This window comes from Pseudophryne corroboree, chromosome 4, assembly GCF_028390025.1.
Source record: "Pseudophryne corroboree isolate aPseCor3 chromosome 4, aPseCor3.hap2, whole genome shotgun sequence".
Lineage (NCBI taxonomy): Eukaryota > Metazoa > Chordata > Amphibia > Anura > Myobatrachidae > Pseudophryne > Pseudophryne corroboree.
The window spans coordinates 430,828,445-430,845,789 of NC_086447.1; the positions used below are offsets into that span (position 1 = coordinate 430,828,445).

General features: G+C 44.8%; 1 protein-coding gene across 2 annotated transcripts in view; it reads left to right on the forward strand.

The window, feature by feature from the left end:
* BCKDHB (branched chain keto acid dehydrogenase E1 subunit beta) overlaps nt 1-17,345 on the forward strand; it is a 398,626-nt gene that overhangs the window by 213,319 nt on the left and 167,962 nt on the right. For both annotated transcript variants that reach the window (XM_063916876.1, XM_063916877.1), the window contains exon 7: nt 12,866-12,963. In XM_063916876.1, coding sequence (XP_063772946.1) covers nt 12,866-12,963 — 98 coding nt within the window. The remainder of the gene's footprint in view (nt 1-12,865; nt 12,964-17,345) is intronic.

Sequence of the window (17,345 nt, forward strand, 5' to 3'; positions counted from 1 at the left end):
AAGACACGACCTCCACCCGGGAGAGTGGGGACTTCATCCAGAAGTCTTCCAAATGATTGTACACCGTTGGGAAAGGCCACAGGTGGACATGATGGCGTCCCGCCTCAACTAAAAGTTACAAAGATATTGCGCCAGGTCAAGGACCCTCAGGCGATAGCTGTGGACGCTCTGGTAACACCGTGGGTGTACCAGTCGGTGTATGTGTTCCCATCTCTGCCTCTCTTACCCAGGGTAATGAGAATAATAAGAAGGAGAGGAGTTAGAACTATACTCATTGTTCCGGGTTGGCCAAGAAGAGTTTGGTAACCAGAACTCCAAGAAATGATCTCAGAGGACCCATGGCCTCTGCCGCTCCGACAAGACCTGCTGCAGCAGGGGCCTATCTGTTCCAAGACGTACCGCGGCTGCGTTGACGGCATGGCGGTTGAACGCCGGATCCTGAAGGAAAATGGGAATTCCGGAGGAAGTTATCCCTACGCTATTTAAAGCTAGGAAAGAAGTGAACGCAAACCATTATCACCGCATATGGCGAAAATATGTTGCGTACTGTGAGGCCAGGAAGGCCCCAAAGGAGAAATTTCAGCTAGGTCGATTTCTGCACTTCCTACAGTCAGAGGTGACTATGGGCCTAAAATTGGGTTCCATTAAGGTCCAGATTTCGGCTCTATCGATTTTCTTCCAAAATTGAACTGGCTTCACTGCCTGAAGTTCAGACTTTTGTTAAGGGAGTGCTGCATAGTCAGCCCCGTTTGTGCCTCCAGTGGCACCATGGGATCTCAACGTGGTGTTGGATTTCCTGAAGTCGCATTGGGTTGAGCCACTTAAATCCGTGGAGCTATAATACCTCACGTGGAAAGTGGTCATTCTGTGGGCCTTGGCGTCGGCCAGGCGTGTATCAGAATTGGCGGCTTTGTCATACAAAAGCCCTTATCTGTTTTTTTATATGGATAAGGCGGAATTGAGGACTCGTTCCCAATTCCTTCCTAAGGTGTTATCAGTTTTTCATGTGAACCAACCTATTGTGGTGCCTGCGGCTACTTGGGACTTGGAGGATTCCAAGTTACTGGATGTAGTCAGGGCCCTGAAAAGTATATGTTTCCAGGACAGCTGGAGTCAGGAAAACTGACTCGCTATTTCTCCTGTATGCACCCAACAAGCTAGGTGCTCCTGCTTCTAAGCAGACGGTTGCTCGCTGGATCTGTAGCACGATTCAACTTGCACATTCTGCGGCTGGACTGCCGCACCCTAAATCTGTAAAAGCCCATTCCACGAGGAAAGGGGCTCTTCTTGGGCGGCTGCCCGAGGGGTCTCGGCTTTACAATTTTGCCGAGCTGTTACTTGGTCGGGTTCAAACACTTTTGCAAGAGTCTACAAGTTTGATACCCTGGCTGAGGAGGACCTAGAGTTTGCTCATTTGGTGCTGCAGAGTCATCCGCACTCTCCCGCCCGTTTGGGAGCTTTGGTATAATCCCCATGGTCCTTACGGAGTCCCAGCATCCACTTAGGACGTCAGAGAAAATAAGATTTTACTCACTGGTAAATCTATTTCTCGTAGTCCGTAGTGGATGCTGGGCGCCCATCCCAAGTGCGGATTGTCTGCAATACTTGTATATAGTTAGTGCCTAACTAAAGGGTTATTGTTGATCCATCTGTTAAGAGGCTCAGTTATATTTCATACTGTTAACTGGGTATAGTATCACGAGTTATACGGTGTGATTGGTGTGGCTGGTATGAGTCTTACCCGGGATTCAAAATCCTTCCTTATTGTGTCAGCTCTTCCGGGCACAGTATCCTAACTGAGGTCTGGAGGAGGGTCTTAGTGGGAGGAGCTAGTGCACACCAGGTAGTCCTAAAGCTTTCTTTAGTTGTGCCCAGTCTCCTGCGGAGCCGCTAATCCCCATGGTCCTTACGGAGTCCCAGCATCCACTACGGACTACGAGAAATAGATTTACCGGTGTGTAAAATCTTATTATCTGCATTGTCACTGTGACTGTGTGTGCCTGTATCTGCTATGTGGATTTCACTTTCAATGTTTCCCAGCTATATCTATCACTGTATTCTGTACCCTAAGGGACTAGGTGTGTCAGGGTCCATATATAGTGCTTCACAGTATTTACCGATTAAAGTGTACTCTACTGTGTACTCAATCGCCTAATGCCGGATTTATTCGCTGGTGTTGTATACTGCGGGCTCAGTCGCATAATACCGGACTTATTCGCTGGTGTTTGTGTACTGTGTATGCAGTCACATACTAGGGAATTTATTCGCAGGTATTGTACTCTGTCTGGCTGTATCGTACTAATATTCTCTGCGGTTGCATTCACTAATAATGTCTAACACAAAGGGCGGGAAATTCGAGGATGCTCCTGCATCTTGCAGCGCATGCGCCATGAATTTGCCTGAGGGGGAAGTTTTGTATGGTGGTCTGTTTACTATGTGCCATACATCTCCCAGTTAGTCCGTGGCTCCTGTAACCAATCAGGAGCCACCTTGGTCGGCGTTCTCAACTACGCTCAATACACCTGTGACACGCTTTACGCCCCCTATAGGACCTCCTGTGCAATTACAGCCACATATTGTCCCTATGGTAAACTCGCCTTGGACGGATAATTTGTATATCCAGTTGCAGCAATGGAGTCACTCCTTGGATAGACATAAAACTGCCCCAAGTCACTCTCGCGTCACGATGTCATCTAAGCGGGCTACTTCCTCCTCACAATCCACTAATCTCTCAGAAGATTCTTCTGATGAGGATGGGGAGTATACTGTCCCGTCAGACACTGACACAGCTGCTTCTGCCGAGGAATCCACTACTCAGGTTGATGTCCCTAACTTAGTGGTTGCTATTAAGCAGATCCTACAAATCATGGATGATGACGAGGATTCCGCTACGGTGTCTAAGAAACCTGATTGAATGTCAGAAGGTAACTAAAACGTTATTACTTCTGACCATCTAGTGGAGATACGACAAGAACCCTGGTCTTTTCCAGGAATGAAATTCTCCCTGTCTAAAAGGATGGCAGCTTGCTTTCCTCTCCCTACAGAGTTGTGTAACAAGTGGGAAAATTCACCACTGGTGGATTCCCGTGTCACCCATCTAGTGGTGTCGTCTACTCTGCCTGTCACCACTGTCGCCTCACTGAAGGAACAGACAGAGAAGCGTATGGAAGGATGCCTGAAGTATATTTACTCCTTACAGGTGCTGTACATAGACCCACTATAGCAGCCTCTTGGGCTGCAAAAAGGAATGAAGCATGGATATATCTTACAATGCCAGACTGTACCTGTCTAACATGACCACAGCCACCTATTACATTCAGGAGGCGTCCTCTGAAGCAGGTGTGTTGGCGGCCAAGGTATCGACTACGTCCATCCTGGCTCGCCATATTCTGTGGTTGAGGTCATGGAAAGTGGACCTGGACTCCAAAAAGACCGTGGAGGTACTCCCTTTTAAGGGAGACATCCTGTTTGGGGAAGACCTCAATAAAATTGTGGCTGACTTGGTGGCTGCTAAGACTGCCTTTCTCCCTAACACAACTCCTTCTACACAGAAGGCAAAAGGTACCACTTTTTGCTCCTTTCGACCTCAAGGGAAAGCAAAAGGTCAGGCATATCCGAGACAATCTTGTGCTTCCAAAACCACAGAGCCCAAGGCTAAACAATCCTGGGCATCCCGTCAGCCTACTTCTAAACACGATAAGCCTGCTGCATGACGGGACAAGCCTCGCCCTGGGGGATCCCAGCGTGGGAGGCCAACTTCTGCAATTCGCCCAGGTCTGGTTAAAGACCATTTGAGATGCATGGTTGCAAGAAGTTGTCTCTCACGGTTACGCAGTCTCTTTCAAGAGGCATCCCCCTTGCCAGTTCTGCACAACATTTATCCCTTTGGATCTGTTACAGGCGCAAGCTCTACAAATGGTTGTGAGTTCCCTCCTGGATACAGGAGTGGTGGTGCCGGTACCTTTATCCCAGAGAGGCAGAGCATACTACTCGACTCTGTTTCTAGTACCGAAACCCAATGGGTCTTTCCGCCCTATACTCAACCTCAAATCACTGATCAAGTTTGTGAGAGTATCCAAGTTCCGTATGGAAACACTGCGCTCAATTTTATTGTCCATGGAACCCGGAGATGGTATGGTATCCCTGGATATGCAAGATGCTTACCTACATATACCTATTGCCATATGCAAGTACTAGGCCTGATGGTGCCGGCTTTCGACATGGTAGAGTACACTCAATTTCATTCAAGCCCTCTGCAGAGGTTAATCCTTTCTTGTGGGACGGCCTACCTCATCGGATCAGGTCTCGCATGATCTCCTTGACTCCGGAGGTTCGTGTATTGCTGACCTGGTGGCTACAGGACCAGCAGTTCAACAGGGGCCGTCCCTTCTGGATCCCCAACTGGGTTCTACTGACTACGGACGCCACTCTGAGGAGCTGGGGCGCGGTGTTGGAGCAACACTCTTTTTCCAGGGGCGGTGGACCAGGAGGAATCACTCCTCCCCATAAACTTTCTGGAATTGCGGGCAGTGTTCAATGCTTTGTCTCTCATCCTGCCTCTGTTAAAAAACAGGCCTGTTCAAGTACGGTCAGATAACGCCACCACGGTGGCATACATAAACCATCAAGGAGGCACTCAAAGCTGCATGGCAATGATGGAAGTGTCAAAATCCTTTGTTGGGCGGAACGCCATCTGCCAGCAATATCGGCAGTGTTTATCCCGGGAGTCCTCAGCTGGGAAGGTGATTTCCTCAGTCAACAGGACGTGCATGCCGGAGAGTGGAGTTTTCATCAGGAAGTCTTTCAACTCCTAGTGGACAAATGGAGCCTACCAAAGGTAGACCTGATGGCGTCTTGACACAATCACAAAGTTACGGTCTTCGGATCAAGAACCAGGGATCCTCAAGCAGCGTTCGTGGACGCACTGGCAATTCCATGGAGCTTTCTGCTGCCCTATGTGTTCCCTCCAGTGTCACTCCTGCCCAGGGTACTACAGAAGGTCAAACAAGAAGGAGGAATACTACTTCTAATCGCTCCAGCTTGGCCCAGACGGCATTGGTTCTCAGACCTGCAGGGTCTATCGATAGAGCGTTCTCTTCTACTTCCTCAGCGCCCAGACCTCCTCGTTCAGGGCCCTTGTGTCTTCCCGGACCTGGCCAGACTGGCTTTGACGGCGTGGCTCTTGAAGCATCACTCCTGAGGGCCAAAGGCTTCTCTGAGGCAGTTATCCAAACTATGCTAAAGGCCCGCAAACCGTCATTTGCACGGATATATTACAGGGTCTTGAATTCTTCACTTGGTGTGCTGCTAAGAATTATGATGCATACAAATTCGGAACTTCCAGACTTCTGGCTTTTCTGCAACAAGGCCTGGACTTCGTCTTTCGACTGGCCTCCCTCAAGGTTCATATATCTACCTTGTCGGTGTGGTTTCAGAGAAAAATTGTCTATTCCTGACGTTCATACTTTCACTCAGGGTGTTTTACAGATTCAGTCTCCCTATGTCCCTCCTGTGGCTCCATAGGATCTGTCTATTGGCCCTCATTCCGAGATGATCATAGCTGTGCTAAATTTAGCACAGCTACGATCATTCACACTGACCTGCGGGGGCACGCCCAGCACAGGGCTAGAGCGATCTTTGGATGTGATACAGGTTCTCCATATATACGTGGAGAGGACTGCCTCTATCTGCAGGTCAGATTCCTTTTTTGTACTTTTTGTTTTTCACAAACGTGGCTGGCCTGCAAATAAGCAATCCCTGGCCAGATGGATTAGAATGGTAAATGCACAAGCTTAAGCACAGGCTGGACTCCCAGTTCCTGCTGCTATTATTGCCCATTCTACTCGGTCTGTTGGACCATCTCGAGCGGCCCGCCGTGGCTCGTCCGCTGAACAATTGTGCAAGGCGGCTACATGGTCCTCAGTGAACATGTTCATTAGGTTCTATGCCTTTGATACTTCTGCCTCCCAGGATGCTTCCTTTGGACGCCGGGTTCTCATACCCACTAAGGCGCGTCCCCTCCCTTGAGGAACTGCTTTAGGACATCACCCGATGTTTCCCTGTGGAAACCAATGTAACCTGCTGCAGAAAAGGAGATTTATGGTAGACCTACCATTGTTAAATCTCTTTCTGCAAAGTACCATAGGGTTCCACAGGGTGCCCACCCTGACGCACCTAGCTTCTATGGGTTTGTATGGCATTAGCCGCTGGTCCCTTCTCCTGTTGTAAGAATGTGGTTGTATGTGACTAACATCTGCCTTCTCTTTTGCCTGCTCCTACATTGGACTGGTTAACAAAACTGAGCTCACAGTGCCTGGAGGCGGGGTTATAGAGGAGGCAGCCTTTTGTCGCACCTGGGCCCACCGCTTGCTAGTTCCGCCACTGAGGAGGCCTAACAATGCATCCTGGGACAGCCTAAAGCTTTAGCCTGTTGGTGCCTCTCTGGATCAAGATCCACTCTACACCCGATGTTTCCCTGTGGAACCCAGTTTACTTTGCAGCAAGAGATTGAACAATGGTAAGTCTACCATAAATCTCCTTTTCTCTCCATTAAACTCATCGGTCTAAAATATCTGCTAAACAGACAAAGACGTTGCTGCCGCTGGAGAAGCATAGGACAGAATGGTCGGGAATGCGTACACACTTGAATCTGCTGAAAATTAAACTGCACGTAAAACCTGATCTTCAGATGAGGTCTGTTTTCATCCAGTAATCCTTATTAAAGGAGCTATTTAGCAGGATGTAATGGCGTCCGAGAACGCGGAGATGCGGGATGCCAGCTAACCACAGACTTTTTTTTTTTTAAAGGGGCAATCGCTTACAAGCCAAAACTATGCCTTGCAAGTGATTGCCCATTGAAAACGATCTTCAGATATCGGCGAGTATCCCACACCTCCGGCGATCTCGGATGCCATTACATCCCGCTCCAAATGTCAGATATCTCCTGCTACAGAGAAAGCTGAGTAGTGTTGAAGGTAATTTGCATTGGTGAAGGCTATGTATACGAGTTAGAACGGGAGGCAATCACGAGACCGGCTGTCGGGATCCCGGCAGTCACAGGCTATTCTCCCTCTGTGGGTGTCCACAACACCCTTAAAGGGAGAATATAACCTGTGGTGAGCGCAGCGTGCCTCTAAGGGGCTTTCTAGCGCTCACCCCGCTGCCGGCATACTGGCGGCCGTGATCCTGCTTTCGGTATCTTGACAGCCGGCATCCTGCCCGTCGGTAAATATTATGTATTCCGTTAGGACTGCTAAATAAAATGCATGGTGTGGTTGCCTCTGATGTACTGTGTTTGGGAAAGGCGGGAATTTAACAAAATTAATTTATAATGTGAAACTTCCTTAAAGTTACTATGGAAGGACTTTTATCATGACAATTTAAGCAGACACATGGCATAGCTAATGTAGAAAATTGTAAGGTAATGTATTTAGAATGATGATGATTGTGCTGCCTACACATTTCATGCGATATGTGCATATCTGAGGTGGAAATGTACTTACAGTATTTAACAGGATAGAGTTGTTGGCAGCTCTTGGGATGACTAAATCAGAGCCGTAATACATACAAAGGAAATCCACTTTTGTCATTATATAGACCACTTGTTCAGGGTCGGCACCACCATTAGACAGCTTTAAGATGCTGCCTAGGGCACCGTTACCTTGAGGGTGCTGATGAGTCTGCCAGCAAAAAATAAAGGACATCTCCAAAAGGGGTGGTCTTCAGGTTGCCGGCGGCCTGGCTCCTGACAACCACCATACCGGCGCCAGAATCCCGTGCGCCGGCATACCGACAACTTTTCTCCCTCTTGGGGGTCCACGACCTCCCTGGAGGGAGAATAGATAGCGTGGCGCACGTAGCTCGCCACCGTACCCGCAGCATGGTGAGCGCAGCGAGCCCGCAAGGAGCTCATTTGCGCTCACCAGCTGTTGGTATGCAGGCGGTCGGGATTCCGACCGCCGGCAACACATACTACACCCCCTCAAAAGAATCACCCTTCTACAACATGGCACAGGCGGCGGTTGCTGGTCTTATCAGTCACAGCTACCGCTTTATCAACTGTGATCCTTCACACCTCTGCTGGCCTGAGAATAGGCAGATTAAGGGGTGGATGCAGGGCATACTGTACCCCGGGCCCCGCTTTGTCAGGGTGCACCCCGGCCAGAGCACACAGACATCACTAGCTTTCCCTTTTAGCCTGCAGAACTAGCAGCCAGAGGGAGTAATTCTGAGTTGATCGCAGCAGCAAGTTTGTTAGCATTTGGGCAAAACCATGTGCACTGCAGGGAAGGGGGGGGGGAGAGGCAGATATAACATTTGCAGAGAGAGTTAGATTTGGGTGGGTTATATTGTTTCTGTGCAAGGTAAATAATGACTGCTTTATTTTTACACTGCAATTTAGATTACAGTTTGAACACACCCCACCCAAATCTAACTCTCTCTGCACATGTTATATCTGCCCCCCCCCTGCAGTGCACATGGTTTTGCCCAACTGCTAACAAACTTGCTGCTGCGATCAACTCAGAATTACCCCCAGAATGCGATCAAGCCAGTATGCAGTGCAGGCAGTATTGTGTTTCATGAGCTACCGACAGAGCTTTCCGACCAGAGGAGAGATAGGAGGGTGGAGAGAGCTGTAAGTGACACAGAGATCCCAGCTTCTCCTCTTCCCTGTTTGGGTGTCTGAGTCTTGTGTAAACTGTTATGCAGCTAAACCATTTGTGTCTAGAGATAGAGACATACAGAGTCCTCCTGAGTCCTGTCCCAGTGTGTAAGTAGTACAGAGGCTGCTGCTATACAGGTTGAGTATCCCTTATCCAAAATGCTTGAGACCGGAAGAATTTTGGATATCAGATTTTTCCGTATTTTGGAATAATTGCATACCATAATGAGTTATCATGGCGATGGGACCCAAGTCTAAGCACAGAATGCATTTATGTTTCATATACATCTTATACACACAGCCTGATGGTAATTTCAGACAATATTTTTAATAACTTTGTGCATTAAACAAAGTGTGTATACATTCACACAATTCATTTATGTTTCATATACACCTTGTACACACAGCCTGAAGGTCATTTAATACAATATTTTTAATAACTTTGTGTTTTAAACAAAGTTTGTGGACATTGAGCCATCAGAAAACAAAGGTTTCACTTTCTCACTCTCTCTAAAAAAAATCCGTAATTCGGAATATTTTGTATTTCGGAATATTTGGATGCGAATGCAACGCATCTCCGACCCATGCTGAATGAGGGCCTATATTCACTACTACCTATTCTGGATATAATTATCTGTGTGTTTATAAATATCTTATTTACCACTTTTCAAACTTTTATTTTATGTATAGGGGTAGGAATAAAATTCTATCAATCAGAAAGCACCTGTGAAAAGTGGTAAATAAGATACAGGTTGAGTATCCCTTATCCAAAATGCTTGGGACCAGAGGTATTTTGGATATCAGATTTTTCCGTATTTTGGAATAATTGCATACCATAATGAGATATCATGGTGATGGGACCTAAGTCTAAGCACAGAATGCATTTATGTTTCATATACACCCTAAACACACAGCCTGAAGGTCATTTTAGCCAATATTTTTTATAACTTTGTGCATTAAACAAAGTGTGTCTACATTCACACATTTCATTTATGTTTCATATACACCTTATATACACAGCCTGAAGGTCATTTAATACAATATTATTAATAACTGTGTGTATTAAACAAAGTTTGTGTACATTGAGCCATCAAAAAACAAAGGTTTCACTATCTCACTCTCACTCAAAAAAGTCCGTATTTCGGAATATTCCGTATTTCGGAATATTTGGATATGGGATACTCAACCTGTATTCTAAAATATACACATTATGGGGGCGATTCAGAGATGGATGCAGCTGCCACGTTCATCTTGTCTGCGCACTGGCTGCCGCTTTCAATCACCTTGCAGCCGAATCCTGGAAGGATTCATCAGGGCTGATTGAAGAGATCGCTAGCAACCTAGTGCTATGCGAATGAAGGTTGGACCGTATCGTTTTGTCTGGTGTGTTTGGCCAAGCATCGCTGGCTCAGGGCCGGAGGGAATTCACCTGGATGTTTGGCCGTCGCACAAATGTGTACTCACCTTTTATATATGGGGTATAGGTTTGGATTCCTGTGTATAATAGACATATATATATATTTTTTAATTAAACCAGTTGATTATAATGAAAGAGTTGGCAAACTGTAGTATTAATAATAATAATAACAACAACAATAATAACATTTGTATAGCCCCAGCATGCTCACATCACAATTTGGAACAAGCACAGGAAATAAAAACGCACTATACTGACTGACAGACAAAGTAGTAAGTGGGCGTTGATAGTTTACAATCTATAGGGAAATAGGGGCTTGATAAATCAGGTGAAGTGCCACTTATTGCATACTTATGGCCAGATAGTAATTAGGAGTAGTACTTATATGTGGATAATCATAGTGTTTTTGACTGTTAAAGGAGAATGAATGTTTGAAGGTGGTAGACTGGTGGTAATGGGGAAGCTTAGACAAATGGCTCTAAAACTTGGCGCGTTTTTAGATGCAGAGGAAGTCTTATTTCATGAGGGAAGGGAATGCTGCTTAATGGGGCTGTTAGTTCATATAAACAGGTTTATTCTCTAAAACACTATGTAGAGTGGCTGTATTGTACAGAATTGCCTTGGAAGATTAAGAAGATGGTTTGGGAATTTGGTTTCTTTAGAAGGAATGCTTGTAGGTTTGGCGGTAAGGGGAAAGTCTTATATGAGGGAGGGAAAAAATTCTGTAAAATGGATTTCGGAGCAGATAATGAATGTGGCAGAGCTACTCAGAGTAGGTTGGTGTAATTGGGAGATTTTTGATAGGTGGGAGATATGTTGCGACAAGAGAAAAGATGCATGTTGATGAAGTTTGGTTATTGGCTTTGCATATTAGTAGAATTTCGCTGTTTTATGTTTGTTAAAATACAGACAGCCTTTGTAAGTACTGCAGAGTGGAAGAGCAATAGACGGATGTTTTTCAAGGAAAATTAGTCTAGCCACTACATTCAAAATAGATGTTTGGGGTGAAATAAGGGAATTACAGTAGTCAATAAGGGAGATTAAAAATGCATGGGTAAAGTTTTTGCAGCGTCTTGTGCAAGTTGTGTGCATATTATATCTTAGATACATGTAACAGGGATACAGACAGAATTGCACATCTTGCAGTCTATTTAACAAAAGGATAAAGAATATTCACTGCATTTAGAGATTCTCCCTGTTTCACAAGTCCCGACGGATGCTATGTCCATCACCAACGCTCTACAGCGACAGCATTCCCATGAAAAGCTTTTCCAGACAATGTGTTAAATGACCCTACTTTGCTCATTTGCCCTGGTGGATTTTTTTTTTACTAAAATATTTTTTCATCACCGCTTGAAAGGTGATATAAATGAGGGCTATTAGGGGAAATTTGATAAATGATTACTTGATGACAGGTGTTGAAAACACCTGAATTGGACAATGACGGTAGCCTGTTGTGTTTCTATTTTTGGTATACAGAAGTTAGATGTGGGGACCCCAAACTTACTACTGCTTCTCTAGCTTTGGGTCAGTAAAGTAATGCCAGTTACTGAATTGGATTAAGCAGTTAAGCAAGATACTGATCGAGAATGATAAAGTGGGAAGAGATAAAGTACCACCCAATCAGCTTCTAACTGCCGTATTACAGGCTGCGTTTGAAAAATTACAGGAGCTGATTGGTTGGTAATTTCTCTCTCTCCATTTTATCTCTCTTCAAGACTTAGGACCGTATTCAGGTTGGATCGCTAATCTCGCTAGAAAGCAGTTGCTGCGATCAAATAGTTGCCGCCCAGAAATAGAGAAAAATCGCCAGTTGCAGAAATTGTGAATGCATTGCAGTGCGCGATGTGAGCACATAACTATACGCAAATACCGGAACGTCAAAGAGTTTTTCCATCTGCGCCAGGCAATATTGTCTACAATTCGGCATACGCAAGAGGCTGGAAGTGGTCATCTCTGATGTCAGAGACCCACCCAAAAAACGCCTTGCTATGTGTACGTTTTTACAAACACGCCCACAAAGTGCGTTTCCTCCCATAAACGCTGGCTTACTGTCAGTCAAAATGCAATTGTGTTGAAGCTAATCGCGGGTACACACGTGCAATACGAATGCTACACATGCGCAGCCATTTGATAATGGGCCGGATTGAGGTTTTTTTCAAATTTTGCGATCCAACCTGAATAGGGTCCTTAGTACATCTGCCTCCATGTCTGGTAAACTGGTGTTTTTAGGAATTACAAAGATACAATTTGATTATCTTTGTGTGAAAGAATGGGATGGGAGAGTTCTGACATATTGCACTTTGGTAAGTCTGGTACAAATGTATTAAGCCTGGAGAAGTGATAAAGCAATGATAAGTGCAAGTTGATAACGCACCAGTCAATCAGCTCCTAACTATCAATTTACGTATTGGAGCTGATTGGCTGATGCGTTATCACCTTGCACTTATCACTGCTTTATCACTGTTTTATCACTTATCCAAGCTTAATACATTTGCCCGTCTGTGTTAGTCAGTATACTACTATTTGTGCTCTGGCTTATTTTGCATTGTTTTTTAAAGTTGCCATGTTTATGTCAATTTCTGAAAAAACAAACATACATTTGTATGGATGTAAAATGTATTTTTATAGTGTCACCAATGTTCATGTTTGGCAAATGTTCCTTATCATATGACAAGGAAAACACTGAGCATGAAATGATGGCAACTATTGTACAAGTTAGTTTCAGATGTTTCAACTTATAACATCATATTTAAAACTTAAAATCTTTGTGTGCTATATTCTAGTTGAGCAAGTTCCTGTGGAACCGTATTACATCCCCTTATCTCAGGCTGAGGTGATTCAAGAAGGAAATGATGTTACTCTGGTCTCTTGGGGTACCCAGGTTAGTATGTTTGCAGTTTTTGAATGGTTTTTTGTTTTCCCAAAGATTCTGTGTCCCATATGTTTGTATGTGTTTTTCTTTTGTAAACATTCTATACCTTAGTTTTAGCTTTCTAGAAACATGTATTTATTGAAAAAGCCTTTTTCAAATCTTTACAGATGTGGTTTCAACCTTATGATGTTATAAGCAAATATATTACAATATAAATGTGTTTGCTCGTTGTCCTGTGCATCGTACTACCAATAAGATCATTTGTAGTTTATTAAATTAACTTTGCTATTCTCTGTTTTTTCCTCATCTCCTTTCCTGCCACCGTATGAGCATGTTGGGGTGGAAGTTATGCACTCATTCTAAATTGAGGCGTTCAGTGGAAAAGAGGCACATTCCACAAATAACTTTTTTTATAAAACAATTAAATACCATGCCAGGGATTTGTATTTTGCTGCTGGTGAGAAATAAACACATGCCACTATGTTAGAAGATAGTGGAATAAATGCTAGATGGCAGAAGCTACTTGATGACATCAAAAATGTTAAATCCATGTAAACGTGGCATGTGCCTATTTTCCAGTGAGCCCATCAATTGTAACATGTTACTCTGAATTAGTGCAACTTTAAACTTACAAATAAGATGCCATTGCTTTCATTTTTGTTTATCTTTATTATTTCCGGTTATCTTTTCATTGCATTTGTTCCAGAACTTATCTAGTGCTCTTTCATTTAAGTATGTCATACATTCTCTGTCTTCCACATTCTCCACCATCCTGTTTGTGTTCCCCAAGTTTCTAACCTTGGTACCCTTCTTTTCTCCCTCTATTCCTCTTCCCTTGGTGTGCTCATCAGCTCCTCCAACACCACCTATATGCTGATGAAATCCAACTTTACATCTCCTCTTCTGACCTCTCAGCTTTTTTGCCTTCCCATATTTTAAAATGTCTGCTGGCCATCCCCTATTGTACCTGAAATGTAACTTCTTTCAAATTCATTGGTTGTTGTTTTTTTTGTCTCCCACACCCATCTCAATCTTTTAATAACATCTCCCTCTCCTGCGTCTAAAAGTGTGCTGTCTCCCACTGCCTTTTCTTCTGCATAAATTAATGTAACCTTTTGTTCTCAGGCCTACCCCTCCTTTGTCCCGCTACTCTTCAGTGGATCCTCAACTCCACTGCCTGTCTTATTTTCCTCATTCACCATTCCACTTCTGCTGGCCACTCTGTAAGTCTTTTTCCATTGGCTCCCCTATACTGTACCAACTCGCATTGAAACTCCTCACACTCACAAAGCCCTCAACCACCCTCAACATTTCCAGCATCATCTCTGCCTAACCATTGACCGCTTCCTCCCCGATCACTTCCTCTTGATCCCGCTTTCAGCGCTGCTCCCATGTTGCTCCCAACCTCTGGAATACCCTCCCACAATCTATCTCGATTTTTACCTTGCCTCCAAGCCTTTAAGTGGCCTTAAAAACCCACCTTTTCACTGTGGCCTACCACTCTACCTCCTTTATCAATCACACTGCTGTGCTCTATACAACCTCTTTGTGTCGCCCATTTCACTTTAGAGATATTTGTCTATGTATGGCACTACGGAACTGTTGTGGCGCAATAGAAATAAAAAAAAAATGTGTACATATCTGCCCTGAAAAGAAAAACATATTTCCTTTACCTCCCCGCATGGCAGCACCACCTCTGGTTATTTTCCTCATTAAGGGCAGAGACAAAAAAGAAGAAAAAAGACACCAGCCCTATATAAGCCACTCCCCTTCTGGCCTCTGTCTTTTTTTCTTCTTTCCTGGGTAGCAGGCAGAGTGCACACCAGTGTGTAGACTTACCCTGTTCAGCGTGTCCTCCCCGCCGCCGCTGCGGCCGTCTGGTAGGGAGAGGGATATGTGAAGCCGGCCTCAGTGCGCTGAGGGAGCGAGCGCAGTATGCTGCAGGCCGTTCCCCACATACTCTGGCGGCCAGGAGCAGCGGTGGCCTGGGTTCATCCGTGGGGCAGAGCGGGTGGACGTCTCAGGAAGCGGAAGCTACAAGCTGGAGCCGGCTGTACGGCTGTGAGAGGATGCCGGGCGGCACAGTCAAAGTATTGAAAGCACACTATTTGTATGGGGCTGGCGCTGTTTAGGCGCTGAAAAGTCTGCTGGGCATATAAATTGAAAGTACCGCAGGAGAGGTGTGCTTTGTCACAGAGCAGTGTCTGTGACTGCCCATAGGAGGTTTATATGTGGGAGCCTGTTCTTTACCTGGAGTCCTGTACATTGCAAAGACCTTTTAAAGCAGGGATGGGGGAACCTTCGGTCCTCCAGCTGTTGTTGAACTACACATACCAGCGTGCCTTGCTACAGTTTTGCTATTCGGCCATGCTAAAACTGTTGCAGGGCATGCTGGGATGTATAGTTCAACATCAGCTGGAGAGCCGAAGGTTCCCCATCCCTGTTTTAAAGGAATACATATAAAAGGGCTGCAGTATGGTCAAACAGTGTGCTGTTATGAAGAGGATAAACAGCATGCCCCAAAAAATCGGGGTAAGCCACTGGATTTCTTTTTTATGTATTTACTGGTGTGTGCTTAAATGGAATAGCTAGTGAGGATTTTTTCTTTGGATATTTATTTTTGTTGGTAGGTCAGAGACCACTAAGGATAAAGTGGAAGCCAAGGCTAAATATAAAAAGCTACATGCAGCCAAGTGTTCAGTATGTGACAAACCTTTATCAGACAAAGGAACAGGAAATGTGTGTGAAGATTGTAAAGTGTCTCAGCAGCTTATGCGTTCTTCTCAAATGTCGGAATTTGTTAACATGTTCAAAACGGCATTGTCGGATACATTTGTTACTAAGGAGGACCTTAATAGAGCATCAATCAAAAGGTCCAGAGCAGCGTTAAGTGATAATTCTGAAGTTTCGGAGGTGGATGAGATATTTGCATTGTCTGACAATTCGGAGTCAGAGGAGGAATTTGTTGTTTCACAAGCAGAAGGGGACTTTAGTCCTGACTTGGTTAATAATTTGATAGTATTAATTCATCGGTCTCTGAATATCGAGGAGTCACAGCAGGAGATGATGCTGCAAGATTTATTGTTTAAAGAGGCAAAGAAGAAAGGGAAAGTTTTTCCTTTATCTCAGGCTCTTAAGGATGTTGTTTCGGAGGAGTGGAGGCATCCGGATAAAAGGGTGTCGGTACCAGTAAGAATAAGTAAACTGTAACGTTTCAGCAGGAAGAGGTGCTGAAATGGGAGGAATCTCCAAAGGTGGATGCAGCAATTGCGAGGATTTCTAAGAAGAACTGCGTTGCCGTTGGAAGATGCTAACATATTTAAAGATCCTATGGATAGGCGGATAGAAATGGGTCTGAGCAGCATTCTTTGTTAGGGCCTGCTATGAAACCAGCAGCAGCTATGGCGGTAACCACTACAGTTTTGCGTGGATGGTGTCATAATCTGGAAACATGTGCTAGATGGCATTAAAAGGGCTGAGTTGTTGAAGTCAATTCAAGATTTTCAACTTGCTGTGGAGTTCTTGTGTGATGCATCAATGGGTGCAGTGAAGTTAACGGCCAGAGCTGGTGCTACTGCAGCTGTAGTAAGAAGAGCTTTGTGGTTAAGACCCTGGGCTGTTGACGTGCAGTCAAAAAATAAGCTTCTTTCTTTGCCTTTCCAAGGAGATTACCTTTTTGGTCAGAAGTTGGATGAAATAATTAATAAGATTTTAGGTGGCAAGTCAGTATGGTTGCCACAGGATAGAGGGTCTAGAAAAGCTTTCTTTACTAAATCTTCAAAATCGCAGTCTCAGGAATACAGAGATTACAGGGCCTATCGGCCAGGAAGAAGTTTTAGAAAAGGACAGTGGGGTAGTTCTCATTCTAATTTTCGTGGCCAGTGAGGAAAGGATAACAAAACATTTTTTCGTCAGTTTTCCCAATGATGCCAGTAGAAAGGAGCCGGAGGCTGTAGGTGGAAGATTGCTGAAATTCAAAGAAGTATGGGAAAACGCTACCACAGACAAGTGGGTATTGGAGATAATCACAAGTAGTTACAAGCCAGAGCTCATAAGGCAACCGGGAGATTATTTTCTAAGCTCTCCGGTTCCAGAGGATTGGTTAGAATGGCAGGCCTTGAGGCTCAGTCTGCAAACAATGATAGATCAAAAAGTTGTTGTGGAGGTTCCACCATACAAGGAAAACCGAGGGGGGGAGGGGGTATTCCAGGTTTTTCGTGATAAAGAAAGCTTCAGAACTTATATTGGACTTAAGACGTCGCAACAGTCAGGCCAAAAATGTAAAAAAATGGAGTCCATAAAATCGATCCTCCCAGATCTGAGTCAAGGGCCGTTCATGACGTCCATCGATCTAAAAGACACATATCTTCATGTTCCCATTTTCGGACACC